This window comes from Zea mays, chromosome 4 (genome assembly GCF_902167145.1).
Source record: "Zea mays cultivar B73 chromosome 4, Zm-B73-REFERENCE-NAM-5.0, whole genome shotgun sequence".
In the NCBI taxonomy this organism is placed as follows: Eukaryota; Viridiplantae; Streptophyta; class Magnoliopsida; order Poales; family Poaceae; genus Zea; species Zea mays.
In genome coordinates, this window is record NC_050099.1 from 46,252,148 (window position 1) to 46,275,068 (window position 22,921).

Below are 22,921 nucleotides of genomic sequence, written 5' to 3' on the forward strand. Positions count from 1 at the left end.
GGGAGGGGTGGAGGGAGAGGAGCAGGACGGGGAAGGGGAGGAAGAGGAAGAGGTGTTCCAGTGCTTAACTTGGATCCTGACCAGCCTCTTGAGGTTCTTCCAGGAGCTCCTGCGCCACGGCACTCCCCTGTCCCCCTGATACGCTTGCCGCTGCCACCTCCACGGCACACCTTCAGTGGTTGTTTCCACTGGTTCATCTAATATGGCAACAAATTCTTAGCAGAACCTCAAATATGGTGGACCGCTGGCTACTGACTAGACACAAGTTGCATTGAAATTATGAGCGATGGCATGGAGAAGTAAGCTATCTCAACTATCATATGCATACATATTGTTTTGTAATTATGTTCCTTTCAAAAAAATTTCCTTTATTATCAATTTTTTGTCTTAGTGCTATGTTCAATGGATACAAATTATCTGAACGATGCTGCCACATAGTTTTTCTATCACTTGTTGAAGTTTGGATCCATTTAACTCACTGCTAAAATATTTCCCTTTGTTTTCTTTTGTGTACAATCATGAAAAACTCTCAGATATGTTCAAGAACAAGGCATGAAGTATATCAAGATAGCAGCATTGATACCGAACATGACAGTAAGAGATGTCGCAATGAGGTGCCAGTGGGTAGGGGTAAGCAGTCTACAGCCCCTACATGATATTGTATAATGGTATTTCTTCTTTAAAAAACGATCATTCTGACTACGAGGATATTATCCACGTCAGATGCATAATGTGTAAGAACACTGGATATATTCAAATCGTGCAAAAATGTTCATAAATATTAATCACTTCCTTAGGTATACACGTACATAGTTCCTTTCTTGATCTATTTTTTGACTTGCCATGCAAAACTTATATTGTTTCTGAAAGTTGATCTGAATAGAATTCCACTAACCATGTGCGCATATACTATCGCTAGCATGAATGATAGACGACTTTGTTTTTAATCCATTAGATTCGAGCATTTGGACCATGATCATAGTGAGACCTGAGTTGGCAATCATTGTACCATTTTGGTATATTATTCTATCGCTTTTGATTTGTAAATCTGAAGAAAAAGAAAGGTCTATCAAAAGACAACATGACCTTATTTCATGGCAAAGCACACCCATTTCTTTGTTGGCAGTATTCCACCTTTTTGTTCATTATGTTTGTTAGCTACAACAGGTATACGTCTAAAATAAGCCAACCTTCACAACTATGGTACAAATGTGTGATAACTATTTCATTTGATGTATATGATGAACTATTCATTTTATTTTATTTTGAAGTTCCATCAGAAGTATAACTAGCTAAATAACATATAATTTCTGCACCAATCCGTCTTTACTTGGATGTGCATTTTCTGTCCATCTTACCTGTTTTGCTCATTTTATTTGATATTAATATTACTAACAATTTGGATATATCTTGTAGAAGAAAGTCAATACAAGACAAAGGAAGCCCCAAGAACACCATAATGGGAGAAATACAAAATAAAGCCCATACATGAGATAGTTTTCTCCACAATCGACAAGGCAAAGCTCCTTAGTCAGGTCAGCAATTTTATGTACCTTTTAGATAATCCTCGGGTTGGTACCAAGATGTTACAACATTTTTTATCAGTATACAAAGATTTACCACTAATGTTGTCATGCTCGAGTTTTTATATTTGATATCATGTAGTCCAATTTGAGCACTGCTGGTTAATTTCTAACTTGCTAAAGGATATTCTGCAGTCAATAATGTATTCGATTGTACACTTTACGTTGCACATAATTGGACCTTTTATTCATAGTATGACATCTAACTAAACACTTCTTGCCAGCTATCTTCATTGCTATTTAATATCAGAGAAGTGCATGTTTTCTCTACTCATGAGGGCTATTCTCTTGATGTTTTGGATGTTGATGATTGACCCATTAAGGTAATATGTTAGACCTTTATCATGGCATTAGTTGAACTGTTGAGATTGATGTATTGTGGTTGTTCCTACACTTAACCCCATCCAACTTGCTTCAGACTTAAAGGATTTGTTTTTTTATTATCAATGCGAGTTGCCAGTAATAAAATTTCTCTTGAGCGAGGGCACCCTTAATAGTGTTCATTGACACATGTATTTTGGTCCCTTTATGGCTTGGGTGCTCAAAGAATACCTCTGAAAATGAGCTTTAATCGTGAGTCAAATTTTTTTAATTGCTTTACGAACAGTTTTCTTTTAAATGTCATTACAGGTTAACATTTGAGCCTACCATATTTTTCTTCAACTTTATTCAAAATGGCCACATATACATTTGACCAAAGACTCGATGCTTTAGTATTTTATTTGGGAGGAAAGTTAATTCAAATTTGAAAGGGCATCTGTCAGTTTAGGCATTCAACTGAAGCAAAGCTGTTCATTTTAATATATTCTATACCAAATTGAATTGTAATGTTCATCCACTACTTCTATGAGTTACGTATCATTATATTAAAGAAAAGAGAGAGAAAGCCAAAGTCAAGCATCTCTTTTGTTAAAACCTCACCTGATTTTAAAAATAGGCAAGGCTTAGTGTTTCTTTGTTCTCCAGAAATTACAATTTGAACACCATGGTCACCAAAAAGTGAGCTTAGCCTTTTCACGCCTAACTGAAATACATGTATTGATGGTTCTATACAGATGAAGCATGTGCAGGGAATATATATTTTTTAGATCTATCACTAGATAGTTACGATGTTTGAGACTTATTATTTGCTCAGTATGAAAATAACACTAGACAATGTTTTCCCTAGAAACTCAAATACACTTCACTGGTAACCAAAAACCATTTGTGTGAATAAATACTATCCCCTTGTAGTAAGGCATTATGTTATTATCATCGTGGTGATCTTGTTTGCTCCCTTTGCCTTTTCGGATTGAAATCTTGGTGTGCCATTGTAGAACAAGCAATATGAAGCACCCTTTGAAGAACACTTTATAATAGAAGTCGAATGTTCTGAGTCAAGGTATGCCATTGGCTGCTAAACCAATCTTAATGTTACAACTTCAGTGAAGATCCATTTTAGGGAGCGTTCCAGTAATGTCATCCATCATTTTTCGACGAAGGTTGTCCCATCCCAATAGACAAAACTCTAGGAACTATTGACTAAGCATCACCCAAGATGAAATTTCTAAGTGATTAGACTACTAGGTCTAAGTGATCAGACTACGACCAACACATAGAACCATGAACAGGATAGATCATCTACCTACACTACAGAACTCTCATACTGTATTGGTTGCCCTACCACTTTCTTTTGTTGTTTGGGGTTAAAGCAAATTGAGCCTCTAGCTTTTGAAAAAACAAGATGATGGTGGAGGGTTTCCTTGCGCTCAACTTAAGATTCTTAAATAAAAGTGTCCGCTTCTCGCATGTATTGCATTTATATAGTGTCCACTTTCATTCTGATTTTACTTAGTTAACTCTGAGATATTCATTTAGATTTCCACTGCTTGTTTGAAATGTATTGTCCATTAAGAAAAAACATATATTGTCTACAAAGTGGTCCAAAACAATATTTAAGTTATCTGTAATTTTTAGTTACTGGGATGAGTTCTCTACCTATTTGCATGTCCCTCTGTTAAAGTTGTCGAAATACATGTTTTATTGAAGGTTGAGTTATCCAAAGAGAAAATGAATGATGAAAGGTTATGTCGATTATGTTGCAGGTACTGCTGAACTGCACACCTGGTCTTCCCAGTGATGCCGTCAACAGTGAACAGTCTTTTAGTCCATTAATTCCTTAGATCTGAGTTGTCTTGTAACAGTTGTTTGCTTGGCCGTCTCTTAAGAAAATTTAGCATTCTTGTGTCCAGTTTTGTGCAGTTTTTCAACAAGCCAAGCTTGATCGAGCTAAGTATCCTGGGCGTCAAGCTAAGTATCCTAGGCTGTTACAGCCACTAGAAGTACCTTTTTTAGGGAAGAATAGCATGTTTATAGCTAAACTTAAAACAAGTAACAAGGAGCCAAGGCGTGAGTCTATTCTTAAATGAAAAGAAGCTAGATCTGAGACTTTTACAGCTCCCATCAGTATTATATTAGTTTGATTCAACGTCACACTCTAATACCTTGGATTAGTAATATATTTTGCGGTGAGATTTACACATTCTAGCATTGTATGTCCATGCCTTGATGCTGTTATTTATGGATGTATACATTTTGTTATTAGTTTGATCTGATTTATGCCAACCTTGTGTGAATGCTATCAGGAAGTTGCTGCTTTGTCTTGATGTATCAGACCCTTAGCTATGTATATTGACTATACGTGTGGTTAGTTTTGAAATATTATTATCTGGTCTCTACCACTTATATATATATATATATATATATATATATAAGTTGCTATTGAATCTTAACTTAGTTTTGTTCTATTCAAATGATTTATTGTCTCTCACCAAATTCCAGTTTTCCGTTTCAGCTATAGTTTCTAGATCTCTCTTATTTTTTAAATACTAACATTAATGGGGTATTTGTTTGTGGAATAGATGTGTGCACATGGGGAATGTGGGTTGAGAATTGAGATCACCAGTTACTTGTGCCTTTGGGGTATTAGATTATGGTGGGTGTTATGTCTTGGTCATTTTTATCATCTTAATTGCAGTTAGATTGGTAAATTTTGCTCACGTCTTAACATTTGACCTTCTATTTTGGAGTTAACATCAGTGGTCTGAGCTTGCCTTGTAGAAGTTATTGACAGGTCATCAAGTTACGTTAGTTCAGGCTTAGAAGATGTACTACTTGTACTGCTTGACTTGTATTCAACCTATTACAGTTACCATCGATAGACCCTTCCATCTGTCATGCAAACATCCACAAATATGCTTACAGTGGCATCCAGAGCGTAGAGTGCAGTGAGACGACTACATGGCTGAATCCTTTTACCAATTGTTTAGGATAAAAAAACAAAGAACCTGTAACAGTCAATGTAAAGACTTCATCTCACCTCAATATCAATCTCTCTATTGTCTTTACTGTTTTCTTTGTTTTCCTTCCTATGTTACTAATCCCTTACTATCCTGGAAAAACACGAGGAGATTTCGGCGAGCTGCTGAAAACGCGGAATTGTTCTGTTTTTTTGTGTGTAAAATTCAAGTCCCAACGGACGATCCTGTAGTAGACCTCCATAATTTTTATGTAAGCATGCAGGTTGTTGCTTCTCGGTTGTCCAACCAAGATGAGAAAAAAGGCTGATAAACAAATAGTCACAGCTTGAAGAGGGCAAGAAGATAATACATGTTTGGGATGGGGAAAAATGTGTTCTGCAAACTCCAATTTACCCGACATTGAATTAGTGTGGAAAACACGAGGAGATTTCGACGAGCTGCTGAAAACGCGGAACTGTTCTGTTTTTTTTGTGTGTACAATTCAAGTCCCAACGGATGATCCTGTAGTAGACCTCCATAATTTTTATGTAAGCATGCAGGCTGTTGCTTCTCGGTTGTCCAACCAAGATGAGAAAAAAGGTTGATAAACAAATAGTCACAGCTTGAAGAGGGCAAGAAGATAATACATGTTTGGGATGGGGAAAATGTGTTCTGCAAACTCCAATTTACCCGACATTGAATTAGTGTGGAATAATTGTGCGCGTGATGCCAGTTGCCAGCCTACACAACACACAGGTTAATTGCAATGCTCAGAACTGATCATGTTCAGACTTGAGGTTTTTTAATGTCCCCATAATGCTTATCCTCAGCACTTGTCATTTCTGTTTATGTTTTCTAAACTCAATGCTGCAAAAAAAACTTGGAAATATGAGACATTACAAGGTCCAAGAGGCAAAGATAGGATTCAGTGTTGCTTCAAAAAATTAAAGATCTTGCTCTAGATTTATATGTCCTGGTTTTACAAATCCAAGATTCAGTAAAGATCATAAAATGTTGGTCTAGCAAGTTTAAGGGGTAATCTATGTTCCAGTTCTTTCCGCTGGTACCTCTTAATCTTGTAGTAAAACGAGATTATTCGTACTATTCACTCAGAAATATATTGACAATTCATGATGAATATGGAGGATTTGTAGTGCATTGTATTTCCTCAAAGACAATTTTTATTTCTGCAGAAGGATCAAGAGGCTATGCTGGGACAAGATTGTCTATTTGTCTGTAACAAATGCAAACTTGCTACCATGGTGAAAGGTCTTTTTGTTGTGAAACGTCTTGCACATAACTGTATTCAATGCAAACTGTTTTCCTCCGCTACACTTGTTGCTGCTAGGCTGCTAGCTATTAAACGGTTTTGTGAGAGATTCCATCTTTGAAGCAGTAATTGTGCTAAATAGTTCATCAACAATTATTTACTATTGATTTTTTCTTGTTCTGGATAGGGCGCCCGAAAGGGCGCCACCTGGTCTAGTTCCTATACAATTTATCTGTTCTAAAGGAATTGCTACGTACAAATCGCATTCCTTATGGTCGGTACGATCCTCAGGTGCAGACAAGATATTGGGTTTATGTTTTAAATATCTAATTTAATGGTCCAACTCTAGTACAGCGCTACGTCTATAATTTTGATTATCATTTCGGATGTTGGAAATTATGTGTATAATAAAACGCTTTATAGTTTTGTATGCACTTCTGAAGACAAATCTATAGACTATACGTGTGTTCTTAGTGTTCTCAAACTAAATGTTTTAATAATTATTAAGGGAAAATTCTTTGTATCAACTGCAATTTTATCGAGTGTCTTATTTACCTTTTTTTGTCATCGATCCTAATCCCTTCTATATTACTCAGACGTAATTTCTTTTACCCTGACAGCCTTGTTTTTATGGGTAAAATGACAAGATTAGCAACATAGGTTTTGGAATACCTTAAGTGAAAACTCTATAAACACCAATGTCTATTGCCTAAAGGTAGGCTTCCATACAAAATTTTCAATAAGAAAAGTCACACTCAAATAGAAGAGGTACATTCCCAACAAACATAGGGCCTGTTTGGTTCAGCTTTTTTCTGACCAGCTTTTCCGAGAATCTAGCTGTGGGGAGAATCTGGCTGTGTAGAGAATCTAAGTATCATTAGGATTACGTGCGGAGGAAGATAAAGTTGTCCATGTAGCTCAGGATCTATAAAGTGACGGATTACTACTATTGCGACGACTCAACCGATTATATGTTTATGTTGATTTTGAATGTTTTTTACCCAAACGAATTTTATAGAAGCTGGCTGAAAAGCTGAGTGTTTGGTAGTCCGCAGCGGCTTTTGGTGGCCAGAAGCTGCGAAAAGCCGAAACAAACAGGAGCATAGTAACTCAAGCGGTTAAGCTCAACTAATGAGCACGAGACTCTAATACCAATTGAAAAAATCGCAATGTCTAAAAGAAAGGTGAACTAGGCTTTTCTAAAATTTCATACAATAACTAAATCTAAGAACAACTCAACTTCAACCAAATGCCTAATGTGTATAAGTGCATTAGTTCAAAATCTATGCTATCATAGCAATACTTAAAATAAAAATACTTAAAGTAGATTGCTCAAAGGTAATAGCGAAAAGTAAATCAATGGCTTAGAAGACTTCCAATTTTTACCTGGATATAGAAGAGTTAACACTCTCCACTAGTACTCGTTGGAGCACATGTATTGCTCTCAAGGACTTAGACTGTCTCCAGCAACGTCCTCTATATACATCCTCTATATCCGTCATTTACCGTCTTCTCTAAAAGATTCCATCTCCTATATCTACATTCTCTCCAACAACGTCCTTTAAATCACGTCCTCTATATGTAAATACCTATATTAAAGATATTTTTAATTTTTTTAATTTTTGTACATACGTATTTGTCATACTATCAAATGTATTGTATATATTTTAGTTTTATTAAACCGGTTGTTTAAAGTATTCAAATAGACAGAGAACCGTTTAGAGAAACTCTACATATAGAGGATCTAGCAGCGTTCTCTAAATTTAGAGGACCATTTAGAGGACGTTGCTGGAGAGAGTAGAGGACATCCTCGTCCTCTAAATTTAGGGTACAGGACCCTTTAGAGCTCCTTGTTAGAGCTAGTCTAAGCACTCTATGACTTGGTTCTTTGCCGCTTCGACGTTCACAATCGTGTACATACACCTAAGTCAGGTCACCACACTCCCGATGATCTCCAGCTCCAATAGCCAAACTGTCTAGATGATACTAATCAAGCAAGACTTTCACTTGACAAAGACAAGTCAAATGTGGGTAATAGATGCACATAAGTCTCTCTCTATGCACTAATAAGGTTACTAATCGCAAGATCAGCATTTCTCTAATCTCCTCACTATCCAAAAGGTCTTCCTTTCCCTCACAAGGTTGCTCCAACTATTAGAACAAACAAGGCACCTTGTAAAGCTAACATGAGGGGTATAAAATGCCCCAAAGACCCAAACTAGCCATCAGAACTCTAGATGCACCGGACCGGACATCCGCTGTACCCAAAGACTCCCACTTCGCGTTCCGTTAGGGACAAACAAGAACACAATAAAGGTTTCAGTTAGCAGAAGCCTGCAGCCAACCCAACCGTCAGGGCAAGTAAGCAATTGTACCGTTACTTTCAGATCTAGTACCAGTAGTGACCAAAAAAAAGTGGCACATCGCTCTCCAGAGGGTTTACATGTCCAATAATAAAGCATCTGGCCATTACTCAAGTAGCGTGCGGCTTCACCTGGAAGCTCAGCTCACGTCCAGACTCCAGAATTTCAATCCGCTGAAGATGCAGCGCAGCCATCAACATGATATAGCACACTCATCTTTTTGTTTCATTGGTAGCACATGAAATGAGTGGAAAGGAGAAACGTCTGAAGAGACAAGACCTTCTCAACTTCTCCAGAACTAATGATCATCGCCAAGGCCAATATAATTGTTATTGATTAAAAGTTTCAGAGGTAGAGAGAGACCCTTCTTCACAAAGCTTCGGCCTCCGTTGCAGCTCTCATGGCGGCACCAACCACACCACAAATATGCAACGTGTCTTGCAAGCAAAACCAGCATCTAAAGCCCGCTCGCAGCAGCCACCGCTGCATTTCGCAGCCTTTCTGTCATACACTTGCTAAAATCTGCGCCCTCCACGGCCACCTCTAAGCATGTAATGTACCGTGCCAAGCTGAATTCCGTGCTATGAGAGTTTGTCAGGTCCTTGAGATGGGATCACTCAAGATGGCTGGAAAAGCACCCGGTGCTGCTGCGCTGCCAGAGTCCTCATGTGCCTACTTGCTTCAAGAACTAAAGGTACACAAAGTTTTTTTTTTCCAACAAAAGAATATGTATCTGTTCCGTTCTAGCTGAAATGCTTACTGAACTCTGCGTGATGCTTCAGATGATATGGGATGAAGTTGGGCAAGACCAAAGTGAAAGGGAAAGGATACTGGGAGAGCTCGAGCAAGAATGCCAGGAAGTTTACAGAAGCAAAGTAAATAGCGCCAACATGTCTCGGATTCAGCTGCACCAAGCGTTAGCTGAATCTGAGGCTGAATTTACCAACCTGCTGCTGTCCCTTGGGGAAAGATCATTCCCAGCACGAGTAAACATCCTGATCTTGCGGGTCTCGCCATATCTAGCAGGAAATAGTGGGAAACTAACCTGAAAACAATTTCTGCAGCCCGAGAAAATGGCAGGCACTCTGAAGGACCAGACCTAAATTCCATTACACCCGCCCTACAAGAAATGCAGATGAGGAAGGAGGCCAGTGAAGCAGTTCATGGAGGTTCGAACTGAAATACACAGGATTGCTTCTGAAATTGCAGGACGCTTAGGGAACGAAGCTGTCGCTGTGGATGAAGAAGATCTGTCACTAAAGAGACTCCAGGAGTTCCAAAGCGAACTGCAAAGACTGAAAAGAGAAAAGGTATATGTGTGCCTCGTTCACTTGATGAGGAACATGAACTGCCATGAACATATTATAGCACTCCTGGATCTGATTTCAGAATTCTATTTCCTCCAGAGTGATCGCCTCTGCAAAGTGGAAGAATACAAAGCTCTAGTTGACAATTTTGCAAAAGTAATGGTAATGGAGCCTTCAAATATACTTGCTAATGTTCACCCCAGGTAGCTAGATGGACCAAATGAGCAGCAGACGATGAATATCAATGATGACATCCTCAGCAAGCTCAATATGACTGTTCAGCAGCTAAAAGAAGAGGAGCAATAGAAGGGAAAAGGTGATTTGTCATCCTTCTGGTACCAACACTGTAGCCGGTAGCCACATTTCACATGATCCGGTCATTCTCACAGTGGCAGCATAAAGAAAAGATGGTACATTCAGGTTCTCAGAAAGGTACATAAATAAAACAACCTAATAGCATACTTAGTTCAAGAATATCATAAAGCAAAATGGCACAATGCATCTAGAAGATACTGCATTGGCCTTCTTACAAAAAAATCACCTTTGAACTCATTAATAATGTTAGCATTACCAACTTATTCCTGTTGCTAGTTCTACCTACCAGGAAATATACCATGTGAATATTCAAGAAACTGGTGAAGTCTCTTTTTTTTCTTATCAAGTTGCATGCACCAATCAGTCAAACTCAAAAGCTTAAGCTAATAGGAAGAAGTAGACAAATTTTTTTTCTCGAAAGCGTAGGAGAACTGTGCCTCATAATATATTAAGAAAAGGTAAAAAGGGGGGCCAAGAAAGGCCAGTACAAAACAACCTCCTTACGGAGGCTAGTAAGAAGCATACAAAAAAAAATCCATTAGACTCTACTTAGCTCTCAGCTAACGGTACAGCTAGATGGCAGAGCCCCTTGACACCAGCAATCTCCCATTGCATCCTTTCCTCATTAGCAGCTCTAAGACTCATGGCAACACTGGGACTGCAGCCATCAAAAACGCATTTGTTTCTATGCTTCCACAAGGTCCAGGCTCCTAGAATGATAAGGGAATCAAGCCCTTTTCTAGTGAGCCCAGCAGCAATATTCTCCACCGACTCCCACCAGCCTAGATATGATCCAACATCAAGTTGAGGAGCCAAAGAATGCAGGCCAAAATTCCGTAACAACAGGTACCAGAATTCCCTGGAGAAGGAACAGGTAACAAGGAGATGATCAATAGTTTCATCTTCTTGATCACAAAAGGGACACTTCTCAGGATGACTCAGCCCTCTTTTAGCAAGTCTATCCGTTGTCCAGAGACGATTTTGTGCAACCAGCCAGATGAAGAAACGACATTTTGGCAAGGCCCAAGTTTTCCAAATTTTCTTGTAATGAGGGAAAATTACAGACCCGAAAAAGAAGCCCTCGTAAGCAATCTTTGCTGAGTAGATGCCATTAGGAGCAATACTGAAAACATGTTTATCCTCAACCTCAGGCTGCAGCTGCCAATCTGAAGTCATGTCCCACAACTGAAGATACTCTGTTAAGACTCCCACTGTCAGAGGACCTTTAATATCAGAGATCCATTTTCTGTCTGTAATTGCCTCATAGACTGTCCTGCTATTGATAATCCTCTTGGGTATAATATTATATAAACTTGGAGTAAGATCTTTAATTCGCTTACCATATAACCACTTATCCCTCCAAAACTTTGTATTTGTGCCATCCCCCACCTCAGTAATGACCACCTCCATGAAGAAAGCTCTAGCTTTTCCAGGTACTTTTATGTGGAGATCAGACCAAGGTCGAGTAGGATCAGTCTTCTGTAGCCAGAGCCAACACATTCGAAGGGCCCAACATAATTCTTGAAAACTAGATATGCCAAGACCTCCAAGCTGCAGTGGTCGGCAAACACGACCCCAGGCTACAAGACAATGACCTCCTCTCGCCTCCTTCCAGCCCCTCCAAAGAAAGCCCCTGCGAATTTTATCAATTGCATCCAGACCCCATTTTGGAATGTCAACTGCCATAGCAAGGTAGACCAACATACACTTATATTATATTCCAACACTCTCTCTCACGTCGAGCCTCTCTTAGGTCTCTGACGTGAAATATAGGAGCGAGCAACAATTATTTTATTTAATTATGCTAACCAGGATTCGAACTCGAAACCTCTGGCTCTAATACTATATTAAGTTGTATGCACCAACCAGTCCAATCCAAAAGCTTAAACTGGTAGGAAGAGGTGGACTATTCACTTATATTATATTCCAACACTCGTAACTGAGGAAGTCTTGCACTTAATTAATATTATTACTAATATAGGTATTATTTTGTAGCCAATACCTTGTAAAATCATTAACAAACTTATTACTATGGAGGAGCGTCAACCATATGGGAAAATTAAGGTACTTGCAGACTTCAGTAAATGGAATGTTAGGTCCTGGAAGCCTCACACTTGAAACAATTCAACAGGTAAAGACCAGATATTAAACTTGAAAGCAATTATAAATTATGGCAGACGAGTAACTGTCTTGAAGCTGATAGGTTATTAGTATTACCGTATTGAATGAAATAGATTGAATCTGAAGTTCAGCGGCTGAACCAGTTGAAGGCAAGCAAAATGAAAGAGCTTATTCCTAAAAAAAGAGAGCAGAAGTCGACGAAGTTTGCAAGAAATCTCACATGGACGTGCCTTATCAAACAGAAATAGAAAGAATAATGAATCTGATAATGTCATGTGTGTTCGGCACAGTTATATGCCATTATCTCAGTTTCAGTGCTGAGGAATATTTACCAGTCTCCGCTGCATTGACTAGTATAACTATTTGGGGAATATAATGAGCAGGATATGTGGACCATGATGATCTATTAAAGACAATGAATGAATATATATACAAAGCAAAAGAGGAGACCATCATGAACTTTAACTTGGCATAAATATTTCCTGGAGCCATAGAATGACCTTAGATCTCCCCATGTTTTCTTTTCAAAAACTGTAACTAGTAACTCCTTTTCTGGCTTCAACCCATTTTTGAACTAATCATAAACATGATTTTATATTGCTCTACAAAGAATTAAACTTTCATACTTCAGCGATGCCAAAGTACTGAATAAATGTAACAATTTTGGTACTGTAGTGGAGCATAGAAGCATTTTAAATTAGCACTTTATGATTTATCGATAAAGAGGTGGCCGCAAGTAAATGTTAGCTTCATCGATTCAACCTTCTCCTGTAAAGCAACCTTGTGAATATGCTTACTTGCAACGGAAAACTGAATAACAGAATAAATTATGTATGCAACATTGAATAGAGGTAATCAAGTAAAAATAAAAACTAAAGAGTAGAAAGTGGTACACAAAACAGCGTCTCCAAAAGAAAAAAGATAGGCCACTAAGAACCTGAAGAAAAGCTATATGATCATTCCTTATAGTTTGTAATTATGCTACATCATCGTTGACAAGAGCATTCTTCCAAGGCCATCATTTGAGGGGTATTAAGTACAATAAATGAATGTTCCCTACATTCCAAATTAGTTCATTATACCTTTGTCCTAAATCAAATTTTCTACCTTTGGTGAAGTTTTTAGACAAACGCATTAACATCAACAAGTTCAAATAAATGCACAATCAAGGCATGTTTCATGGAGAATTTAATGAAATTAATTTGATGTTATAGATGTTAGGTGCATTTTTCTATAGACAAACGCATTAACATCAACAAGTTCAAATAAATGCACTATCAAGGCATGTTTCATGGAGAATTTAATGAAATTAATTTGATGTTATAGATCTTTTTAGACAAACGCATTAACATCAACAAGTTCCATTCATTTATGCCAAGACCTCCAAGCTGCAGTGGAATGTAGGGAACACAGGATAAAACTAGTTTGGAACAGAGGGCTTAGAATAGCTGTTCATGAAAGCAAAGTGACACTGTTCTAGAATAGCTGTTCTAGATTGTAGGTTTGGTTGAGTGTCGCTTCCTGTCTTCAGTGAGGGATACATTTGGTGGGTATGCTCTCATGTGTGTGGCGTACTGGTGTGTGTTGTTCCCAGGGTTTCTAAACCCCCTTTCTCTTAATATAACGATACACAGCTTTCCAGTGTGTTCGGAAAAAAAAACAGTGAAGCGAACATACTTCTAGGCTGATGCTAAGTAGAAGTATATTTTGCAGACAGCAAGGCATGGAAGAAATGCTAACATGTTCAAACCAGCTATTCCATTCCGGTACATAGAAAAACAAGCAATAGGCAGATTACTAGCACAAACCTATTCCTTAGCATTAAAATGTAGTGATATAAAAAAAGGGTTAGAAATTCTCGGAGGACCATACGAAGAATACATGTTGCCACTGCAAATCAAAATGGATAAGAGTGTACTACTACACTCAGCTTAATCTATAAAGAAGCAATAAACAAAAATGATTGTGATTCTCAAAGAAAAAAATGGAAAATACTGCACTAGCATTACCAAAAAGATCATATATTACCATAAACCAATAACTAATTCAGAAAATTAATATTCTACAAATAATCACACGAGACACCACGAAGTAGTACTGGTAAATAAATTAACATATGCAGTTTAAATTCATAAGTAAACATTGCACAAACGGCCTAACAAAAAAATACTGATGTCTGTATTTGCATGGTTAACTATTTAGTCTGTACCTGTAAAAACAACCTTTGCAGCAAATTTCTTGTATTGGAACCATAAACTGAAATATTTCATTAAAAAACCAAATAGACATGGAAGTCAGCTAGATTGACTATCAAGTGCTGATTCCAAATGATAGAAAGTCTTAATTTCTTGAACAAAACTACTAACATAAGCTTTTACAGCTCCCGCTTCTGGCAATGTTGAAAGACTACATGTTCAAACTCAAAGAAAAAGAAGAGAAATACAGGCAACAGGTGAGTATTTATTAGTCAACTGGTTGATGGTACAGGGAATCACATAATCTGGCTCATACATGGGTGCTCAAATAAGGGGGTTGCTCTAGAAATTTAGTTCAAAGTTGAACTAAATCCTAAGGATTTGGATTCCATCCCCCTTATCCAAACAGAATCTAAGAATAGAGACCTACTACCAGTCAGAATGACATTGATTTCATGAACATTTCTTTATAGGAGAACAAAAAGATACAGACTCTACTTGTAAAGAGGCACGAGAATTCAATAATGTCAAGGGCCAACACAAGCTTCAGCCGTCCATCAAGCAGAAGCTTCAATACAAGTCCTGGCTCCACATCCATCTGGAGCAACCAAGTTTCTGCCAAAGTTCAACTGCCTGCCTTAGAGAACTTCCCTGCTGAAAAAGATATGCACACAAAAAGAGTTAGGAACAGAGGTATGCAGGGCGTGTTGGGAAATAACAGAAGCTGTTCAATCTCCAATGAGGATAAAACAGAAGTCTGCCTGACGTGAAGTTGTAACAACCCCTTAAGCTATTAGAAAAGTGAAGAGAAGTATGTTCGCATGCAGTTTATACCATATTCATATATTTATTGATGTATGATTCAGTAAAAATGTCATTTTAGTTGTTACAGTGCTGAAGTACTAACAGAGATCACCGAATCAAAGTCACAGAAAGGAAATGTGATTTACCATGTTAGCGGAACAATTCTATGATTTCTGGCAGCATATCAATCATTTCCTTGCAGAGGATGTGAAAGACGCCAATTAAGATGTGTACGCCCACTTCTGTTATGATATAAAACCTGCCAAGCCAATAGTCAATGAGAGGACCAGCTAAACATAAAAACAAAGCAAACACTCGTGGTTCTGCCCAAAGCCATAAATGGAAATAATATCATACATCAGTTACAATAACTCCCTCTTCAAGGGCCACATTAGTCAGTTATGCACATCAAGGCAAGAACCATACATATGTATAATGAATACAAGTATGCCAATAGTATTTTTAAACCATGCCCATTTCATGTAACCACTAGCCAAGCTACCCAAAGAAAATGTTTGAACAGTATGGTGATCCTGGGAGCATGAGCCTCATGGCTTCACAGGAAAAGAGGAATTTTTGACAGTTGTGTCCCTTCCCTAGTAAGGGCACAGCAACAGCATTCCTTCAAAGAGAAACTGAGGCTGAGTCTTGGTGCTTCACTGATGCTCAAAAACTTCAGGAGCTATTTTTTGTCATGTACAGGCTAGAAAGGTCGCAACTTTCTTCCTTGTAAAAAAGGTTTGAGTGCTGTGTAGTATTTTTTTCATTGCAACCTTCTGTTGTCTCATAGTTGAGGCATAAAGGTTGCCAGTTGCCTTGTATAGGTTTATATCCCTTTTTTCTCTCTCTATAATATAAAGATACACAACTCTCCTACGTGTTTGAGAAAAAAAAATAACTACATCAATAAGATGTATTGCATTTCTACTGATTTCAGTTGTTAACCAACAAAACAATCCAAACATACCTTTTCCAGTACGACATAACATAAGCCACATAAGAAACTAAAAGGACAAATAAGCAACTCACAACTTTCTGATCGCTTCCTCCTGTGCAGAGGTATTTGTCATTAGGGGCCACAGCAACCTGGAATTTATATAATGAAAATCAATATCAGAAGAGGTAAGCTGAAGGGTGCCACAGGTAGAATATCACACGGTAGAATATCACAATATAGGCTCACCGCATTAGCACATCGAGTATGGGCAACGATATGTCTGACACAAGGTTGACCTAAAGTAACGTCCCACATTCCAACACTAAAAGCATAGTAAATTAGTTAAGCATTTTTCATAACTTAAATGCAGATTGATTGATGACAGAATGTGTACGTCATTGGGCTAATTACTCACCTGCCATCACCACTTACAGTAACAAGTACAGGTTCGTTATGCAGCCACTGTGTGGCATTTACCCCCTGATCACCCTCGTCAACATGACTGGAACAGACAACAGAGAAGATACTCGAAGTTTATACAGAGTTGGATAACAAAAGAAAAGAATGCTGTGTTGGAAGACAATGAACAGAGTACTATTCAGATTTTATACCCACAATCCACAAACCATATGATAGGAAACAATGAACACAGGACATGTCTGTAATATTAGCCAGGGTTATCAAGTGGCCGAACAACAACACATTTAGTATCAACCAGGGTGTTAGCAGGGTTTACCTAATGGCCAAACAACAAAAGAGACTTGTTCCCTTCAAAAAAAACAGAGACTTGTAGTCCCAAGCAGGTGGAGTAGGCTAGAGGTGAAGCCCAAAAAAAGCCACCAACAAAGAAGGTATAAAACTAAAGCTAGCAATAGTCATCATAGTAAAAGGCCAAAAGAGGATACGCGCACAGGACCATAGGCTTTGCCTAGTGATTTTTTTCCTTCAAAATATTCAGATTTCACCTGCGAAAACAACATTGTTTTTTGTCTTGAAAAATACCTTTTGCATTACAAGTTTATACCACCATGTCATAATCGAGTAACGTTTTGGAGTTTGGATATTGGCAATCTTCAAAACGCAAATTTAGCACTTTTGGTTCAAAATTTATAAAACATAGCAAAAGTAAATATCTATATAACATGTCTTAAGTTTACTTTAGCATTGTCCTAAGCCAAACTTATCTAACTTCGACCAAGTTTACAGAAAAAATGCACCAACATCTACAATATAAAATTGAATTAAATTCTCAATGAAATATATCTTGATAGTGCATCAACTTGAACTTGTAGATGTTACTTTATTTTTTGAAAAACTTGGTCAAAGTTAGAGAAGTTTTACTTGCCAGACCCAGTGTCGGAGGTTCACACATAAATGGGGTCTACGGAAAGGAATAACCTAGAGGAAGTTTGACTTGCAACAAAGCTAAATTTATAGTTCCCAACACAACTTTGACTAGCAATATCTATAAAAATATACCATCTTATATTAAAATACATATATTATGAGAGTATGGTTCATAATGAATCTAGTAATGCTAATCTTATGTTTCAGAAAAAATCTAGTATCGCTAATCTTATCTTATATATATATCTCGAAAGCGCAGGAGAACTGCGCATCATTATATTAAGAAGGAAAAAAAGGAAGGCCTTAGAAGGCCAGACTTGATTTTATATTTCCGATAGATGAAGTAGACTTTATAAATGTATTACATACTTAAAGTACAAACTCTGAGCACATAACGAACATCTGACAGAATGGAACCATCATTAGCGTACCAATGACCAGCTACAATGCTGTATTAAACGTTTCCTCTATTTTGTATAGTTTTGCAATTTCAGCAGTGAGTAACATAGCATGAATGAATCTCTTCGTAAATGGAAGTTTAAATACACGAGTAAAACTTTTACTGTGGTTATTAACTTATTGTGTTCTCTATTTTTCTTTTTTTAGAAGAATACAGTAGGGAAAGGCCCTGGTAAAAATACAACAGAAATGTCTACAAAAGCCTATTCAGCAAAGGAGACTATTGCTATGTGAGAACTTAATTCTGTGTAGAAGCAGCTTTACAGTATGTACAAGTTCTATACTTTTCTTTTTTTTCTTGAAAGCGCAGGAGAACTGCGCGATAATATATTAAAGAAGAGGGACAGAATTAAGACCCTAGGACAGATACAAAAACAAACGCGAAAGGGCCTCCAGCCGAATTGGTTAGGTGGTCTGAGTAGCACTCCTCATGTCCTGGGCTCGACTCCCCATGGGAGCGAATTTCAGGTTGTGGTTAAAAAAAATCCTCTCGTCTGTCCCACGGCAAAGCACAGGACTAAGGCTCGGCCCGGTCGCGGTCGTTCTCACATGGGCTTCGATGCCGCTGTGTATGGGTGGGGCAGGGGTTCGAGGGTTTTCTCGACCTGTGTGAGAAGGCCTTCTTCTTAATACAATACTCGGGTTGTCTTACCCCCCGCGGGTCGAGTTTTAGATACAAGAACAAACTGGGGGGGGGGGGGGGGGGGGGGGGGGCTACAGCGGCCAATAACAGGCATACAGAAACCCATCCATGACTAAACAACTAACAAAAACTACCACAATGCTAGCTAACTAGCAGGGAGGACCAGAATGGGGGCGGTGAGCAAAGACAACTTCTTTGCACCAACCATCTCCCGATGGTCAACCTCCAACCCACCAACTCTTCTAATAGCATCAGCAATATTGGGGCTCTTATTGTCAAAAACAAAGCCATTGCGTGGCTTCCATAAGGTCCAAACTCCCAGAATGACTAGAGAATTGAGGCCATGCCTTGCGATTCTAGAGACCTTAGTGCATAACATTCTCCACCATTCAAGGAAGGCACTATCCTCAGATTGGGGGGCAAGAAGTTGAAGGTTCACTTGAAGTAGTTTGAACCAAAATTCTCGAGCAAAAACACATCCAATGATATGGTCCAAGGTTTCTTGATCCTGATCACATAATGGACATCTCTCTGGATGGTGCATGCCTCTTTCATGCAGCCTATCTGTTGTCCAAACCTTCCTGTGTGCGACCAACCACATAAAAAACTTGGTTTTTGGAGGAGCCCAAGTTTTCCATATTCTATGAAAAGGCTCAAACTCAGAAGATCCAATAAAGAAACCCCTATATGCTTCCTTTGAGAAGAACTTTCCGTTTGCAGCTAGGCGAAAAAAATGCTTGTCTTCAACTTGAGGTCTTAGAACAATTGGGTCGATTAAATCCCACAAGATGAGAAACTCATTGATAATTCCAACAGAAAGAGCTCCATGAATGTCAGAAATCCAGCTGATTAGAGATAGCATCCACCACTGTTCTCTTGTTAACCCTTCTCTTAGGAATGATCCCAAATAATCGAGGGGCTAAGTCTGCAATTCTGTGACCCAATAGCCACCTATCAGTCCAGAAAAAAGTTGTAGCCCCATTACCAAGCTCAGTTTGCATAGCCATTGAGAAGAAATATATCACCTTTTTAGGGACTTGCAAAGCAAGAGAGGCCCATGGCAAGTTGGCTCAGTTTTAGCCAGCCATAGCCATCGCATTCTTTTTTTTTTCGTGAACGCGCAGGAGAGTTGTGCATCATTAAATTAAGAGAAGAAAACAGTCCAAAATGGACCAAAGTACAATGCCAAAATAGGCAAAACACAAAACCACCAACTCCTGTTGCGCACAGAACTGCAGCCTCCTTATGCGCATGAAAACTGCACACAAAAGGAAACCAAACAGCAAAAAGTGCCAGCAGACCACACACACCTCCTCTTCACTAATCACCCAAAAGAACCCTTGACCTAAAAATTACAGCACCAGGACCCAAAGCCTCAAGATGTCTAGCACCGGCAAGCCTCCAGCACTCAACTTCATCCAAAAAAAACTGTCTTTATTCCATTAATTGAAGGTCTGACACCATCAAAAACCGCCTTATTACGATGAAGCCATAAACACCAAGCCCCCAAGATGATGATACTGTTAAACCCCAGCAAGTTCTTTTATGCTGGAAATGCCCAGACCACCCTGTTAGAATTCTTGTATTAGGCCTTTGGTGTGAGTGGGGCCGGGCTGTCATATGCTTATGCACAGACCCGGCCTAGGGATGCTGCGCCATCCCCCTCTATAGGAGGTTTTCCCTGTGCTGCTAGCCTGCCTTCTAGAGTGGCTGCCCTTCCTTCTAGGCGGTTTCCTTATGGAGCCTTTCCTCCTAGAAGGTTTCCCTCTGGGGCCTTCCCTTACCAGCCATAGGGTTTCCTCCTCTTGTAAGCCTATATATATTGGCCTTCCAAGGCCTGTCAATTTATGAAACATTTAGTGACACACACTATCCATTGATTTTTTTCTCGATTCCGCTCCTATCTAGGGTTGTCGCCGCCCTCTTTCCTCTATAAGGGTCGTAGCCACCCTCCTTCCCTGGGTCGCTAGTTCTACTTCCCCATCTCACCCATGGCCGACGACGCTGTTGTGATCCAGCAGCTGATCGCGGAGAAGATGGTCCCCCTGCAGACCGCTGAGAAGGATGTGGTCGCTGCTCGTGCTTGGGTCCGGGCCATCGCCCTTCTCCTGGAAAAAGAGCAGGCCGCCTCTGCAGCCCTGGACGCCAAGGCAGCTGCCGTGGCCAGGCTGCTCGCACCGTCGTCTTCCACCTCGCCGCCGACGAGGCAGCCATCATCATCAACCTACACATGCAGGCCTGCGGGCTTCAAAACATCCGCTCGCTAGTAACTACGACTCTAGACCCCTCGTCAACAGGTTATGCTCGCTAGCGAGATCAGGTGCTACTCACCCTCAAGCGCTACACCCTCAACGATCACGTCCTCTCCAACAACGCTACCTCCACGAATCTGGCCTGGGCGCGGATGGACAGTGTTGTCGTCTCCTGGATCTTCGGGACCATCAGCACCGAACTGCAGGACCTCGCTCGGGAGGAGTGGGGTGTCACTGCTCGGCAGGCCTGGCTGACCCTTGAACATCAGTTCATCGAAAGCGAGACACACGCTCCACCTCGACGCCATGTTCGCAACTTCGTCCAAGGCGATCTCTCGATGAACGACTACTGCCGCAAGATAAAGGCTATGGCGGACTCCCTCCGCGATCTCGGCTGCAAGGTCTCCGACCGCAACCTCATCCTCAACGTTCTGCGAGGTTTGAACAAGCGGTACGAACACCTTCGCGCCATCATCACACGAAGCATCCCCTTCCCGACTTTCCACAAAGTCCGGGACGACCTTGTTCTGGAGGAACTACAACTAGGACCTGATTCGCCGTCGGCACCACATCAGGCCTTCTACTCCAACAACCAGTCCTAGCCCCCACACCCCTCTGCCTCGTCGAGGCCCCGTGGTCAGGGACAGGGACACGGCCATGGGCGTGGCCGTGAGAAAGGCGGCAAGGGGTCTAGTGGGCACTATCAGGGGCACGACCACCGTGCTCCTGGATCGACAAGGAACCAGGGCCATGGCAGTACCTCTACTATTGGTGCTCAGTCCTCATGGCCCTCGTTTTACAATCCCTGGACTGGGACAATATCAATGTATCCCGGTCCGACTCCGTGGCAACCACAACAGCAACATCGTGCCCCGCAGCAGCAAGCCTTCATCGTCGACCCTAGACAGCAGGCCTTCGTCGCTGCCCTGGATCGCCCATGGGGGTGCCTCAGCTCCCACCCTCGCTGGCCCCTATCCCTGCTCCAGCGCAGACCTTTGGAGCCCAACAACAGCAGCCAGCTGCCTCATTTCCATGGACTCTGTGGCAGGGAGCCTAGGATCAGCAGTCCCTGGCCCAATCCTTCAACACGATGACCCTTCAGCAGCCTCTGTCGATCACTGAATGGGTCGCTGACTCCGGCGCCTCGAATCACACAACGCCATATCTCGGTAACATCTCGCATTTTCGAATTCCAACTTCTTCTATCCCTTCATCTATCATTATTGGAAATGGGTCCAGTCTGTCGGTCACCTCAGTAGGCGACGTGGTTCTTCCCGGCCCATTTTATCTTCATAATGTTCTTGTTACTCCTAATATCACTAAGAATTTGTTATTTGTTCGTTAGTTTACCACTGACAATAATTGTTCCATGGAGTTTGACCCGTTTGGCCTCTCTGTTAAGGATCTCATTTCCATAAAAGAGATCATCAGGTGCAATAGCTCTGGGCCGCTCTACACCATCAGTCTCCATGTTGTTCGTGCTCCTCCGCCACTACACACTACGCTCTTGCTACTGTTACTGCTCTTGTGTCTCTTTGGCACCGGCGTCTTGGTCACCCTAGCCCTGATGTTTTATCCAAGCTATATAGCATTTTTGTTGTTCGTTGTAATAAGCCTACCAATAGTCATGTTTATCATGCATGTCAATTAGGCAAAAACACTAGGCTTCCCTTTACTCAGTCATCCTCTCGTGCTACTTAGTGTTTCGATTTAGTTCATTGTGATTTGTGGACATCTCCTGTGGCTAGCATTTCGGGATTCAAATACTATCTTCTCATTCTTGATGATTTTTCGCACTACTCTTGGACCTTTCCGTTGCGCTTAAAGTCTGACACCTTCTCCACTATCACTCATTTTTCTCTTATGTTCTTACACAGTTTGGGTGCACGGTTAAGAGTGTTCAGTGCGACAATGGTCGAGAATTCGACAACTCCTCCACTTGCACGTTCTTTTTCAACCATGGTGTCTACCTTCGCATGTCTTGTCCTTACACCTCACCACAGAACGGTAAAGTAGAACGTATGTTGCGCACCACAAACAACAGTAT

General features: G+C 40.2%; 1 protein-coding gene, 1 long non-coding RNA gene and 1 pseudogene across 3 annotated transcripts in view; 2 read left to right on the forward strand and 1 right to left on the reverse strand.

Annotated features, from left to right (window-relative positions):
• Nucleotides 1–240: 240 nt before the first annotated feature.
• LOC103653207 (uncharacterized) lies at nucleotides 241–1,854 on the forward strand. Its single transcript, XR_565324.2, has 3 exons — nucleotides 241–299; nucleotides 534–630; nucleotides 1,417–1,854. It is a non-coding gene; the product is annotated as an uncharacterized lncRNA (long non-coding RNA).
• A 6,860-nt stretch (nucleotides 1,855–8,714) lies between these two features.
• LOC103653210 (65-kDa microtubule-associated protein 8-like) lies at nucleotides 8,715–14,693 on the forward strand (annotated as a pseudogene).
• Nucleotides 13,173–22,921, reverse strand: part of LOC103655263 (uncharacterized) — a 30,653-nt gene continuing 20,904 nt past the window's right edge. Inside the window, exons 17-21 of one of the 2 annotated variants that reach the window (XM_020552533.3) lie at nucleotides 16,589–16,675; nucleotides 16,420–16,495; nucleotides 16,266–16,322; nucleotides 15,383–15,495; nucleotides 13,173–15,086 (exon numbers count right to left, since the gene is read on the reverse strand). In XM_020552533.3, coding sequence (XP_020408122.1) covers nucleotides 15,421–15,495; nucleotides 16,266–16,322; nucleotides 16,420–16,495; nucleotides 16,589–16,675 — 295 coding nt within the window. In that variant the 3' untranslated portion in view covers nucleotides 13,173–15,086; nucleotides 15,383–15,420. The remainder of the gene's footprint in view (nucleotides 15,087–15,382; nucleotides 15,496–16,265; nucleotides 16,323–16,419; nucleotides 16,496–16,588; nucleotides 16,676–22,921) is intronic. The other variant, XM_020552534.3, reaches the window with a different exon arrangement.